The 14,137-nt window shown below is 40.7% G+C and overlaps 1 protein-coding gene across 1 annotated transcript in view; it reads right to left on the reverse strand.

Annotated features, from left to right (window-relative positions):
- The window catches only part of jarid2b (jumonji and AT-rich interaction domain containing 2b), a gene marked incomplete at its 5' end in the record, with an annotated part of 99,097 nt that overhangs the window by 15,613 nt on the left and 69,347 nt on the right, over positions 1 to 14,137 (reverse strand). Inside the window, 3 exon segments of the mRNA XM_014005876.1 lie at positions 1,647 to 1,888; positions 5,744 to 5,965; positions 13,163 to 13,389. Coding sequence (XP_013861330.1) covers positions 1,647 to 1,888; positions 5,744 to 5,965; positions 13,163 to 13,389 — 691 coding nt within the window.

Here is a 14,137-nt window from a genome sequence, read left to right on the forward strand (position 1 = left end):
ACTTTTGTTATTGACCAAATACTTACAGTATTTTCCACCATTATTTGCAAAAAAATTCTTTAAAAGTCAGACAAAATGATTTTCTCAAATTTTTTTTCACATTTTGTCTCTCATAGTTGAGGTCTACCTATGATGTCAATTACAGGCCTCTCTCATCTTTTTAAGTGGGAGAACTTGCACAATTGGTGACTGACTAAATACTTATTTTCCCCACTGTATGAGGTTAAATGAGGACAAAGGATAAATGAGTAAACAGGAGGGTCTTCCTCAGATGATGCAGAGTCGGCTAAATGATTTGGCCCTGCGGACCCCACCTGCCTGCGCCGCTGTGTAACGCCGCTTCGCTGACACCCTCACTTTTGTTATTTCATTAAAACGAACAGAATCACATTGTTTTCTGAAACGCTCCTTTTTGCGGYGCGTGTATTTTGTTGATACAAGGAGCTATTAAATTAGCAAAAGCGGAATTGCCGTGAATTGAATTATGGTAATGCCTTTATCGTTCGGTTTTACGCGCAAACACTTACACACACACACACACACACACACACACACACACACCTCCAGTTCATTTTACGGCTACATGATCACTTAACCTTTTACACGGCTCAGCCTGGATTTTCACAGCTGTTCATGTGTATAAATGTGTGAGTGTTATAAACACACATGGWTAACACATATTGTTCATGATAATTGATGGGGAAAGTGAAGGAGGAAAAAAAGCTGATTGACTGGAGCCGTGTTAAGGTGTGAAAGCAGAAAGGGGAAAACTGAAGGTAAAAACAGAATAAATAATAAAAGATGAGGACAAACAAGTCAAAGTAACAAACTGAGTGGAAAAAAGAAAAAGCAAATGCTTCAGAAAAAAAAGTGGGGGGGGGGGGGGGGTCTGAAGTTTGCCTTGGCAGGCAGGCACTCTCATTGAGATTCATTGTTGCTTTTACTGGACAATAGCAGCCACTTTAAAAAGCCCGAGCACATGTCCGAGTCTGCATTAGCAGCTGCTCAGCACAACAACAACAAACACTACAGGAGAGGGAGGCGGTGGAGGAGAGGAAAATCAGCAGAAACGAGAAAAGATGGAAATATAACGACGAGCCATGGCAGGAAAACGATGTTTTTAATTAGTCAGTTTGATGCAAAGAAGGCAGTTTCCTTCAGTCCTTCTCTTTTTCTTTCCGTTTTCTCTTTCTGGGGTTCCTTGAAACCTGCTAAGTGCCATGGAGAGGGAGGCAGGATTTCACAGCCCCTTGCCGGCACTACTAAATATAGCTGCAGTCGCGGGAGGCCAAAACACAATCATTACTCTTCCAGACACAATGGAGAGAGGAGAGGAAGCGAGAGATATAATAAGACTGCAAAAAGAGAGGGATGTAAGACTGAAAGGAAGGACAAGAAAAAGGCAAAAACTAAACTTAAAAAGGTTGAACATGGAAAGCACTGAACTGATGAAAACGAGTTTAAGCTAAATTTTCATGGATGTAAATAAACGTTAATGTAATAAATGAATGTATTGCAGCTGTAACAGATAACCAGCTTTAGTTCTGTGTTGTTGTCCCGACTCTTTTTCCACCCTTCTATATTCTACATTTTACCAACCCATTAAATCCAAATAAAACACTGAAATTTCACAGCCAACACTCGACCTTCTTCCGTAGCTCCTCGGCCGCTCTCCGTGACGTCACCCCGTATGCTGAGCCTCGACTGCTGGCCATGGCCTGCTGCTCCCTGGCGAGCTCTCGCGCCTCTGCCCGTTCGCTGCGCTCCCTCAGCAGAGGCGGAGGCGGCGGCGGAGGGGGTGGCAGTGGCGGGGCGGGTGCGTCCCTGCTGTGAGTCCCTGCTTTCGGCCTCGGACTCTCCCTGGTCCCTGCTTTGCTGCTGTTAAAAACTGGAAGGGAACAAAGAAAAAAAAAAAACAAATGGCTGTAGACTCTTGTATAATAGCTTTTCACACACACCAACACACTTGTACAAGTCGTATGCTACAGTAAGATTTGTAAGGACCAGGGTTTATATTGCGTAGCAGAAACTTGCAGCAAATWTTGTACTTTTAACAGAAATAAAGTACTAATACTGAACCATTTTGTGTTCTTTACTACAAAACCTATGTTTTGTTAACTTTAAATAAAGTTTCCAGAGATTAAAGTTTTGATTTAAATGAAGTCTTTGAGTTTAGCCAGATCTCTTCTAGCAGTGTATTGAACCTGTGCATGATTAACTTTTTCCATTTTTTTTCCATTCACTTCTTTAAAATGCACAAATTCACAACACTGTTGTGTTCAATTTAATTCTAATAAATCCAATCATTTTATTTAAATCCAGTTTAGTTCAATTTAATAGAATTCAATCATTTTTTATATAAGTGTATTTATTTAGCGCCAATTCGAAATGAGAAGCCTAGCTAAGAAAACCAACGAATTGCACTGAATGTCCAGCTCGAGTCAATCCCCCGTCCTAAGACATGCAAAAACAAAGAGGAAAAACTCCCTTTTAACAGGAAGACACTTCCAGCGGAACCAGGCTCAGGGAAGGCAGGCACCTGCTCGGACCGGTTGGGGTTTCAGAGGGTAGGAACAGAGACACAAACAAATGCAAAAACAGTACGCCGGCGATACCTGCTATCAGAAAAAAAAAACACAGAGTTAATGACTCCAGTCATTTAAAAACATGCAGAGTTTGGAGAGCAGAGAGAGAGATTACCCTTCTACACAAGCACCTTAGACTTGTAGCAGACTCACCTACAGGGTGTCTTTGGGCAAGTTAAATATAAAACAGTTTAAAGCCTCTGCTTTAAGGTATGAAGAGTATTTCCCTCCTGAAACATTTGAGGAATAAGTTTTCACTAGAAAAACTAAATGATTGAAATTCCTAATTATCTTTATGATGTAGCAAAGATTAAAAAATTGGAAGAGTTAACTGGACAAAACTCATCTGTTTTAATGATTTCCATTTGAACTCTAAGCATCATTTTGGATCAGCATTGTTTAGCTCTTTGGATATCTGCAGAATGAAAAGATTACAAAAAGCCTGCCCAGAAATACCGATGCACTGAGCCGCAGCCACATTTCAACAGTCTTTAGGCCATGGTTTAGGAATAAATGTCAAACATGTCATTACTAATTCCATTTGAGAGTGGCCCAAAGAAAAACACTGGGTTCGAATTTGTTTTAACAAAGCTAGAGACAACAATAATCTGCCTCTTATCACAAGAGCTGGTGCTTGAGGAGAAAAGTATTGTGTTGCAGAGAAAGTTGAACAACAACAAAAAGATTTGATGATATGCAGTGAGCCACAAAGAGCCAACAATAAAACAGGATGTCGGTAATACAATACACCCTACAGTAGACCTACGTACACCTGTCATCAGGATTAAGCAGTGTGTGGTAATACTGCTCCGATTGAAACTTTACAACCAGGTAGAAGCTCCTAATAGGTATGACAAGCCAAAACAAATAAATACAATTTAAAAAAATGTTGGGTTCTGTGGAAAGTTTCAAAAGTGGAAGCATCATATAGACCACACTGTGCTTTTTCAGGCTACAGTCAGTCAGCTGAACGGCTTTTAACCACCAGGGACTCAACCACAACGACCAAGTGGAAAAGCCAGTACAAACACTGGAGTGATAAACTTTTGGCAAACATCTAACCCCTAATCACTAAAATATGCATGGTTTAGAGCACATATGAAGACGTCTTTATATTATTGTCAATGAGCCTGTTCAAAAAAGGGCTTCATCTGCATTAACCCCAGACCATGGAGCTAAGCAAGCCAAACAGTAGCGAGGCAATTAACGTACACACTCAGTAGCTCTCGTTTTAGCTTAAATGAGCCTCAATTTTAATTTTTATTAGGGGTTTTTGAAGCACAGAGACCTTACAGTATACATATATTTCAGCACTTGTGAGCTTCTTTAGGTCTCTGGGGGCTCGGGTTTAATGGAAAATGAGTGAAATCTTGACATTTTAGTGAGCTAATCATAAATCAGGGCCTAATAAAAGCTGGTTAAATTAGCTTTGTCAACATGGCACATGGCCAAAAGAGAAATAGTAGCAGAAGGACATAGCAATCATGAATTATCAACAATGTAAACCATATCTCTTTTTACTTCCCAGAATAAAATAATCTTTTCTCAGTCCTCCTCAAAGTCAATTTCTTCCTTTTCCTCAACTGCAACCCCGTTTTCTGTCTTCACTTCCCTCCTGTGTCTCCCTAACAGCCCATAAGTGTTTCTCTTGGAAAGTAGCCCAAGCTGCATATTAAAGTGTCAGATTTGACACCAATTTTAATTCTGCAAAATACACCAAGGTGTGAGCCTGCTTTTTCTCTCTGTGTGTGCCTAATAACTAATGCAGCATAAATGCTGTCAACTCTGAATCAATGGCTCACTCTTCCATGTGTGTGTACACAAATGTCCTTAACCCCCTCATCTCTATTGTCCTTTACAAAGTATATCGGCCTGTCCCCCCYTTATCTATTTATTTAGCATATCACAGAGAAGGCGCCAAGCTGCTTTGCAAACAGTGTTTGTGTACGAGATAAGAAAAAGGAGAATACACCGTGCTCATGTACGCAACAAGCCTGGATTTGTTCACACAGGTTTCGCTCTCTCACTGTTTGTACTTCTTGTACAGTTTTATGTTTCAAGCTGCTGATACACGTGTTCCTGAGAAGGGATGAGGGAAACCTGTACGTATCAGTGGGTGTGCAGTGGACAGGCACAGTCAACGAGCTATTAGATGTCAGAATACCCTTCTCCTGGAGATCAAAGTATACAAATCTTGGGATTTTTCCGTCTGTTTCTAAATCCCATTAGGCTCTTTGCTGTCTTCTCCACCAAATTCTGCTTAAGATGACGGAAGAAAAAACGCTGAACAAAGCATTCACCTGTTAAACTATTCAGGTGGCACCTGAGAGGGAAGTGGAAGAACTATGAAATCCAACCCTTGTTTCATGTCCACCAAGTCTGTGAGGGAGGCGSTTTGTTCAACCTTTTTTCAGTCGCGCTCTATGAAAAATTGGGACTCCATGAAGACAATGGTCCACTGCTGGGCTCGAAGTCAATTCGTACGTATCTTTAACAGATATTTGGAAACTGAAAGATATATTTAGACAATAAGATCCAGATCAACACCACTTTTGTTTGCTTGCAAGTAATTTCCCAAACGTTGGACATCGTGTGCATTCATCTGAATGTCTTCTGTACCCTGAGGGGGAGACATATGCTGCAACTGTAATGCTGTATGTGTGTGTGTGCAGGGCCATGGCCAGCTGTTGCAGTGTGTGCATAAACACCTTGTTAGGGCTTAGTAAGCTAAGTGTTAATTGGGGTGGAAAAGAATTTGATGCACGGCTCTGCAGTTCCATGTAATTTGCCCTTTTTTTCTACAGCTGAAACAAAGAGTTCAAGCAGGAATTTGCTTATGCGTGAAAAAGACTTAAAGCTCAGAAACGTGTCTTTGTCGATGACATCATGTCTATACTTTGGATTAACTAGAGTTAGCTCAAAGTTCCATATATATCTTCAATGATCTTCTCTTCTCATCCACCTCCTCACCCTTTTGTTCTCCTTTTCTTTTTGTTTCACCCTACAGTACTCCTGCACCTGCTTAACTTCTGTTTTGTCTCCCCTTCGTCAACTCATCTTACTGGGATCTCTGTGATGCTTCAGACTAACTGAAAACAAACCAGTCCAGTCTGTGAACGTTAGGCACACTTTGTTCCGGGCTCGGGTCTGGTTCTTACCGTGCCCGTTGAGTGGCTGCCTGGCGGGGAGCTTGCCCTTGCGGGGCGTAGAGTTGCAGGAGGAGGACGTCGAGGCTTGGCTACTGCCTCCCACACCATGCGAGTGGACACTGCCACCGTTTCGCACCTCTTCCTCCTCCTCCTCTTCCTCCTCGTCCTCCAGGTCCTCCTCCTCCTGGGAGCTTCCAAAGTAAGCCATATTACTAGGCAAGGCAGATGAACCTGGAAAAAAAAAAGAATGATCAGATATAGCTTGAAATTCTACAAAATAAAATCCTTTATGAATACAACACAGGTGTTAATCTATTTGTAGATTAAAAACTTGCTTTTAATTCTAATCTTGCAGTAAAAATGGACCAGCATCAGTATGCAAGTGCTGAAATATTAACATAAAATCACAAACCGCTCAGGGGTTTGAAAGTAATGCTGATTGTGCTGCTGCTTTTTAATCTGTTATTATCCCAGCTGGTGGCCTATTGATGCTTTGCGAGCAGCTCTGAACAGAGTAGGGCCATTGTTACGCTCACTCACAGCTAAATGCACAAACATAATCAAGAACATGAGCAGGACAATATTAGAATGATGGCAGTTTTACTTAAAAACAATTTGTGCCTGAATAAGGTGAAACTACTATCTTTTTGCGAGTTGCTTTTGTGGAATCTAAACTGACATTATTATTATTCATACGTATTGTTTCTACAATTGTCATGCTTTTATTCATCTTTTTTTATTCAAGTATTTTTAAAGGCCACAGCACAACCTTGGAAGCAGTCACAAATAGAGAAAAAGGAAAAACAAAAAGAACGACTTGTTAAATGTGTGTTTAGCTGGAACTAAAGCCAGAGCTTTGACAATGGAATACAAGTCGTCTTTTCCACAGAGGTTCTAAACTATGACAGTTTTGAGACACTGTATATTATGTACATGTGCTCAAATTGTAAATCTAGAATTGAATTACTTACTATTGCCGCTGAGCTAATCCCAAATCTGTCTTTTTCACTTTTCCTAAACAGGATTATCTTCAGTCTCTGCTTCTGTTGGGAAAGAAAGAATGTGCTCTCTCTTTCCGTTTTCTGTCAAAGTCCATAACTTTTCCTGTCATCTTTCTGGATTCTGGTATAATGTGAGCTCGAAGGAGAGGGATTGTGTTTGGCAGCAGATAGCCGGCAACGCTACCTCGGTAGGCTGAATGTAAACATGTGCTCGGCCTCACAAAAGGTTACTGAGCCCAAAGCTGTATTAACAAAGTCCCATGATGCTGCACTCATAAATCAGAGCGCTAAAAGCCTCGCCAGAGTCCTCTCCTAACTTACTTCAGTTTGCATCGAGAAACTGTGTAAAAACAAAGACCACAAACAAAAAATAATGTTTTAATAAGACTGGAGATCTCAGCAGAACCTTTGTTCTTTATTGTAATGTGCTGCACAGACAGAAGAAGCCATTTTCTTGTTTAAAAACCTCCAGAGCGAAACTTGCACGTGATGTAATCGTTCCTTTTTCCTGAATGGGATTCACAAAGTTTTGTTTAAATCTAGCTGTGTGTGAAACTGGATTTTTTTGAAGTTGTGAGGCCTTTACAACTAAATCGATAGCATAGCTTGAGCAAGTACTGCGATTTTTATTACCCTTTTAGGGGCTTTGGTGTTTAAAGCGTAGTAATGGAAAGTAATATGTGATTATAAGCCAATTWAAAAAAATTTAAGCCTCTGAGAAAAAGGCTGAATTCAGCTGGCCTGTATTAAACTATACAAAATACTTAAAGAGCATATAATTAGACTTAGAAAAAGCAATCATTTAATTAGCAGACTTGTTTTTAGGAGAAGACTGAATGCTCGTCTTAGATATTACACATTCAATACAGATAAAGCCAATTAGAAGATTACAAAATGCAAGGACACTGGGGGCATGAAAATTTATGACAAAGTTGCTAAAAGGATAAATCAAATATATATGAGAATAAGCTGGAAATGAGCAGGAAAAACTGTAAAACCAATTCATTTGGTCTTTGATTAAATAAAGACGTTTTAAGCTGAAAAGACCCCAAAATCCCAACGCTGATACCAGTTAAATCATCGTTTAGTAACTGGGATTGTGAATTAATAACTATACAATTTGTTGCACACACATTTTTACAGCCCAACTATGCTCCAAAGTGTGTATGCGAGAATTCATTTACTCATCTGGATTACAAGTAAATCTAAGCTTTACTTAAAACAAACAAACAAAAATCAGTGTGGCTCAAGGTTGAACTCTTGTACAGAAACATGTTTGGTTCTGCAAATTCAAATTAACAAGCAAGAAATCACTTAGTGAAGAGTATTCACAGCAGAACTTGATAAGATAAAAAAGTGAGTTTGGTTTAAAAATACTGTACGTATGTATAAAATACATGAGTTTGTTCCTCCCTCTCTGCTGTRCTGCAGCTCCAAAGCCCCTCCCTATACAGGGGGYGGGCTGCCATCAATGCGACAAGCATTAAAAAACAACACCACAAACAGCTATTATACGTCTTGTCGTGTTTTCAGTTTTTTTAAAAACTCATCAAGCACTGCAGCCCACATTCCAACTAAAGCAGCACACACACACATACACAGACACACAAATTTGATCTTTCTGACAAAGCAAATGTTTTTTTGTTCTCTYAGAACAGAAACACACAGAGCCAACACACACACTGCTGCAACCAGCTTTTAATCACTAGCTTCATTAGCTAAATGGTTGTAATTTGCTGCCATGACCCGGGGTCAGCAGGCCAATGTAACAGACCGCAGGGCCACCTGGGGGTAGAAATGGTGGGGTGGTGGGGCGTTAAAATGATCAAGTGAATATTAGCACATTAAAGCAAGCATGTGGGTGCTGATTTTTAACATTTTCAAGCTACTTATACACCGGTTCTGACCACTGGCTTTCTAACTGAGTGGCAACAGGATGTACCGTCACAAAAACTTCTTGCACTGATGCCATAAATTTACTAGTCATGACAAAATTAATGCAAATACACACACATGGTTAAAAAAAATATTAAAAAATGCTTTTTTTCCCTTCAAGATCTCAAGCAGGGCTGGAGCCCAATACTCCAATTACACCAGTGTTTTTATCCAGCTCATTTTTGGCCAGACAAATCATAATTAGGTCTGAAAGAGTCTATTAGGATTGTCATTTTTAACAGGGCTCCTGGGTGGGGTTTCGTAATTATAAACTCTCCATTTTCTAGCTACCCTTCTTTTCTTTTTTTTTCCCCAACCAGAACCGAAACAATGAGGGCAATTTAAATAGTCAATCAGGTCGGTGTAGACACCCATGGAAACATGTGGAGTGATGGCTTGAAGGTAGTGGAAAAAATGAGAGAAATTCAGCCAAGGTTACAACACTCGAAACCTGTCAAAAAATGTGATGATTGGAGAATAACGTCGTAGAAATTCATTCTTTATTGTCACTAAGAAAGCTGRATATGAGATTGAAGGAAAACCCACTCAACTATACAAAATAAAAACAGCTTCTTGAGTTCATCTCAGTATTTACATAGAGGGAGCACAAACAGCACATATAAGTGAAAATGTGCTTCTAATCATCCCATAATAAAAAAACATGTTTAAGGAATATTACGTCTAACAGTTTGCTGTGAGGTTTGAGGTTCCATTCAGTTCTCAGTACTGACTGTTTTTTTAAAAGATGTGAAAAGTTCACATTTACACGTGTAATCACATCATTGCAATCTGAGGTCTTTGGTTCACTGGGTCAGTGCTGGGAGGTTATGTAAGCAGAGCGGTAGGACTGGCCTCGCTGAACTCGAGAGGCAAAACTTCAGGGTTGGCAGGCGGACGAGAAAGCCCAAAGGGCAGTGAGGTAAACMCAAACACAACCGCTTGCTGGGACAACACAAACGCACTGTACAGAAACAAATATTAAAGAAAAAATAAACACTGGAAGTCAGTTTTATGTAAAAGCATGTTTGATGAAGTCATTATATTTTGCATGTATTTGCAGGTTCTTACTCCAAAAAAACATATCAGTTTTTGTTGCACAAATGAAATATTTCATAAAATCCAGAAAATAAACCACTTAATCACTACAATCATTCATTTTTAACTTGTTCTTAACTCAGTGCTGCCCCCTCCCTGCCGTCAGCAGCGTTACATTTTATTTCACCCGAGGCCAAAAGGGCCAGAGGCAGACTGTCTGGCTGCTACTCAAATGGCTTTCTCCACGGATATAAACAGCCCAACTACAGGCCTGGACCACACATAAACACCATCATGAGAGCACAGGAGAGAGCTCGGCTCTGCCGTTTGTGTGCACGGATGTGTGTTTGCATGAAAGAGAGATAAATAGCGAGATAAATCCTAAAAAATAAACCTAAGACGGTGTGCGTGGTGAGCATGCATGATGTGTTTCCTTCCTTACAGTAGAAATTACTGGTTCTGGTTGCCTCCACGTTGCGTCAGAGTTGCGAGGCACCCCGTTACCTCCCTGGAGGAATAAAATCCAGATTTTTCTCCCATTTCATAATTATACGACTAACATTACCTGGTAGAATAAATTGTTAAATGTTCAGATTACATATGCAGATGAARAAGCTACTTGAAGTCTTCTACTTTTAAACCTTTTTGCTTATATCWCTTCTAATCTTTTACCTGCTTTTATGTAGCTGTCACAATGAGTGATGGATAGAAGCCTTTTGGGGAGAACGATGTAATGTTTACCAGATAAGATAAGCAAACATTGCAGTGGATGAATGGAGTGGGGGATGAGTGTTTACACACACTGAACGTTTGACCTGGGACAAATCCCAGAAATCACCACTGATAGGATTTCAGRTTAGAAAACTTCCACTTCTTAAACTTAGTAAGAAAACTGCAGACTTCATAATGTGGTTGGAGATTTTTTTTTGGTTGTAAATTTGGTTAGATAAGATGCAGTTAGATCACCAGAGACGTGTATCAGAACCGTAAAGGGGATTGGGGGTTTCTGGGAAAAAAATCAAAGACCTATGTCCCTTTGAAAAGATTAAAAGACCACCACAGATGTCCTCGTATGCTGCGTTTCCTCTTATATCCTGGATGTTGAGCATAGACAGACACGTGCAATCGTGCACAGACACGACGACRGGAGGCAACACACAAAAACACACGAGAGATAAGCAGAACAAACAACATCAGTGGTTTGAGTCGATTTGTGCATACACACATCCTTGAACGCACACACACTCGGACTCAACCTCAAGGGCTCTGCTGACATTCTCCCATGTCCGTTTTCTTGGTGAGGGTCCCTGCATATGGGTCACAGAAGAGGGCCGAGGGAAAAACAGACTAAAAAAAGCCCATAAAAAGAAAYTGTCGTCCTCATCAAACCCACACATTAACACACTTATATGCACAAAGAGCTGAAGCAGAACCAGTCTAGCACAGTCAGACAAGAAATCACTAACTCCAACCTTATTTATAAAAAAGGAAACCCAGTGAAACCAAGTCCAAACACCTTTACCACAGAGTTAATCTTCCCTTCAACCTCCATGAGACATCWGCTACATCAAATCAAGGCATCTCACATCAAAGGTTTTAGTCAGTTTCAGCAACCTTCAATTATCCAGTCACCAAAGAGCTCTCTGACGTGAAGATGACTCACTACAACAGGAGAATTTTTCTAAAATTAGATTAGCACTTTGAGTACTTTGTTGTAAACTAGTCTGAAGTGAGATGTTTTGTCTTTCAACTGTGTTAATGAGAACATCCATCATCTATCTCCGCTTCTTACTTTCAGGGTTACGGGGGTCACTGGTGCTCATATCCAGCAGTCACAGAGCGAGGGGTGGGGTACACCCTGGACAGGTCGCAAGTTCATCACAGTAATGAGAACATATCATACAAAATCCTATTTTTGAGCCATTAAATACATTTTGTTGGGAGTCTTCAGGAGAGCAGAAAGGTTTAATTTAGTCTGCAAAGATATCTTTATAATCTTTTTGATCATATTTTTCTCTATTTTCTATGACGTTTTCTGAACTATTACATCACAGTATTTGCGACAGAGCTGCCAAATAAGGTCTGGACTTGCCAACTAGAATCCGATGGTCTTCATTCTCCTCTGGTTCTGGGTCAGACTCCGGCTCCAACATGTGAGGCTGGATGGACAAGTCWGCCCTTGTTGACATMTTTTAGTAAATTTGTAAATAAAATGKTTTTACATCGCTGTATAGTTCCYTATAGTACCCCTCTATTAATTTAGAATGAACCGCTCCTCAAAACGAGTTGATCTGAGACACACCTCGGTAAAGTGGGGTTACAGTAAGGAGGAATTCAGACCAAAGCATTGCAGTTTCACTTTATATAGACCCCAACTGATTTAAATGTTAAAAAACAAGATTTAAAAACTTCATATGTCTCCTTTAATTCTAAAACAAAGGTTTTGCTTTTTTGGAGGAARCTCGCAAAGAAGCTTGTTCAGAGCTTTATGCAGATTTGGACTGTCTACTTTAAAGCAAATAAAAAGCTGTAATACAGTACATAGTAAGTGTTTATAGATGCAGCAGAAACCCTTTTTTTAAATTTTTTTTTTTTTTTTGCAGGAGCCTGGCAGTCGACTGGCCAACTGTGGCCAACAGAGCATAAATTGTAACACAAGACCTTCATTAACTCTGATGTGAAAAAAAGAACAGGACTTCAGTTACCATCGTTGTCTGGAGGGGTCCGGGTTACTCTGAAGAACTGACACCGAGTTGATTCGGGTGAACGGTAGTGTTTTTGGTGTCAAACAGTTTTCCTGCTAAATCCACCCTCAACAAACAATTCTGCTGTGTGAGACAAAATAGCACTGCACACACACACACACACAACACACACAACTAATTCAGCTGCTAATGGCTCTGCCGTGGCTTTTACAGTTCATTTGACATCGAATGCGTGACATAGTGTCGATGAACCTGTGTCGTGTTTGTAGGGCAGGGTGTTGTGATTGTGTGAGTACTCATGTACGAACAGCTGCTGTAGTGAAGGGTGACAGGCAGGGTGTTAAAGAGACAGACAGTTGCTGAAAAGTAGGAGGGGGAGATGTGTAAGCTGATGAAATGCGGGATAATCTTAGCCTTGGGCGAGTGTGCAGCTATTCGCAGTGTGTGGAAGGATTTGTGCGTGTCTTGTGTGCGTTTGGGTGGGTGGAAGGTGATCAAACTCTCGACTTGGCGAATCTTATTATCGCACACGAGTTGCTTATGCATCCATCTTTATGTGCAAATAACCAGCAAAGTGTTGTCAAGCCCCAGAAGTAACGCACAGTTAATTTCCAGTAAAGACCTGCTACTTGGACCAGGGTGAAATATCAGAACAAGCTGTCTTTGCAGTGTTCTTGTTACACAGCATTCTTCCTGCTCCCCTGCCGGGTGTGTGTGTGATCACGTCTCCATCTGCTCCGCTCTGCTCTTACCTCTGAGGCAGAGGAAGGTGAGGAAGTCTTCTGTCTTGGGCTTGCGCCTGGACAGGTCCTGAATGAAGGACGTCAGGGACGAGGAGGAGGAGAGCGATGAGAGGGTGGAGGATGGCGCCGCGGCCAGGCCGGCGGGCAGGCTGCTCGGGTCGGCCACTTTGATGGGCGTAGTGCTGGGCGAGTTGGGCTGCGACTGGGCGAACTTCCTTTGAGCCTGGAGCCGAGGCCTGAGGAGGACAGAACAAGTTTAACCATCAGACRCAGAGATATCAGTGATTTAAAGGAGGCATAAATCCTTTTTTTTTTTTGCACATTTAAATCATTCAGAGTCTATATAAAGTGGAACTGCAATGCTTTGGTCTGAATTCCTCCTTATTGTAACTCCACGAGCCCCTCTTTCCCCCCTTTTTCTGAGGCATGTCTCATATCAACTCGTTTTAATGCTGTCTCTATAAATCCTAACTAGGCGCTTCACACACACACACCAAGTTTTAGAACGGTCCATTGCAGTTTGATAGCTTGATAGARGGGTTTATGATTATATAGCAGCGCAGAAAATTTTTATTTGTTGGCACGTCCAGACCTTATTTAGAAGTTCCATCACAAAAAACTGTGATGTAATAGTTCAGAAAACATCACAGAGAATAGAGAAAACTGAACGGGTAGAAAATTATGACCCAAACAGAATATAAAGATATCTAAATTAAACTTTCCTCCACTTCTAGAGACTCCAAATACAAAAAAAAAAGTATTCAATGGGCTAAAAAAGTGAATTTTGCATAYGTTTTCCTTTAACCTGGTTGGTTTACAGAAGTTGATCAAAATAACCATGCTGCATTTATTCATACCTGCATAACCACAACTACTGCAGCCTTAAAGCTCATGTTTTTTATGTGGTTTCCCTGCAGAAATTAACCTCAAGCCAGTTCTGTGCTCACACATCTGCTCATCAGAATGAGCTCATCATCMTGACTG

Source organism: Austrofundulus limnaeus, unplaced genomic scaffold, assembly GCF_001266775.1.
Source record: "Austrofundulus limnaeus strain Quisiro unplaced genomic scaffold, Austrofundulus_limnaeus-1.0 Scaffold32, whole genome shotgun sequence".
Lineage (NCBI taxonomy): Eukaryota > Metazoa > Chordata > Actinopteri > Cyprinodontiformes > Rivulidae > Austrofundulus > Austrofundulus limnaeus.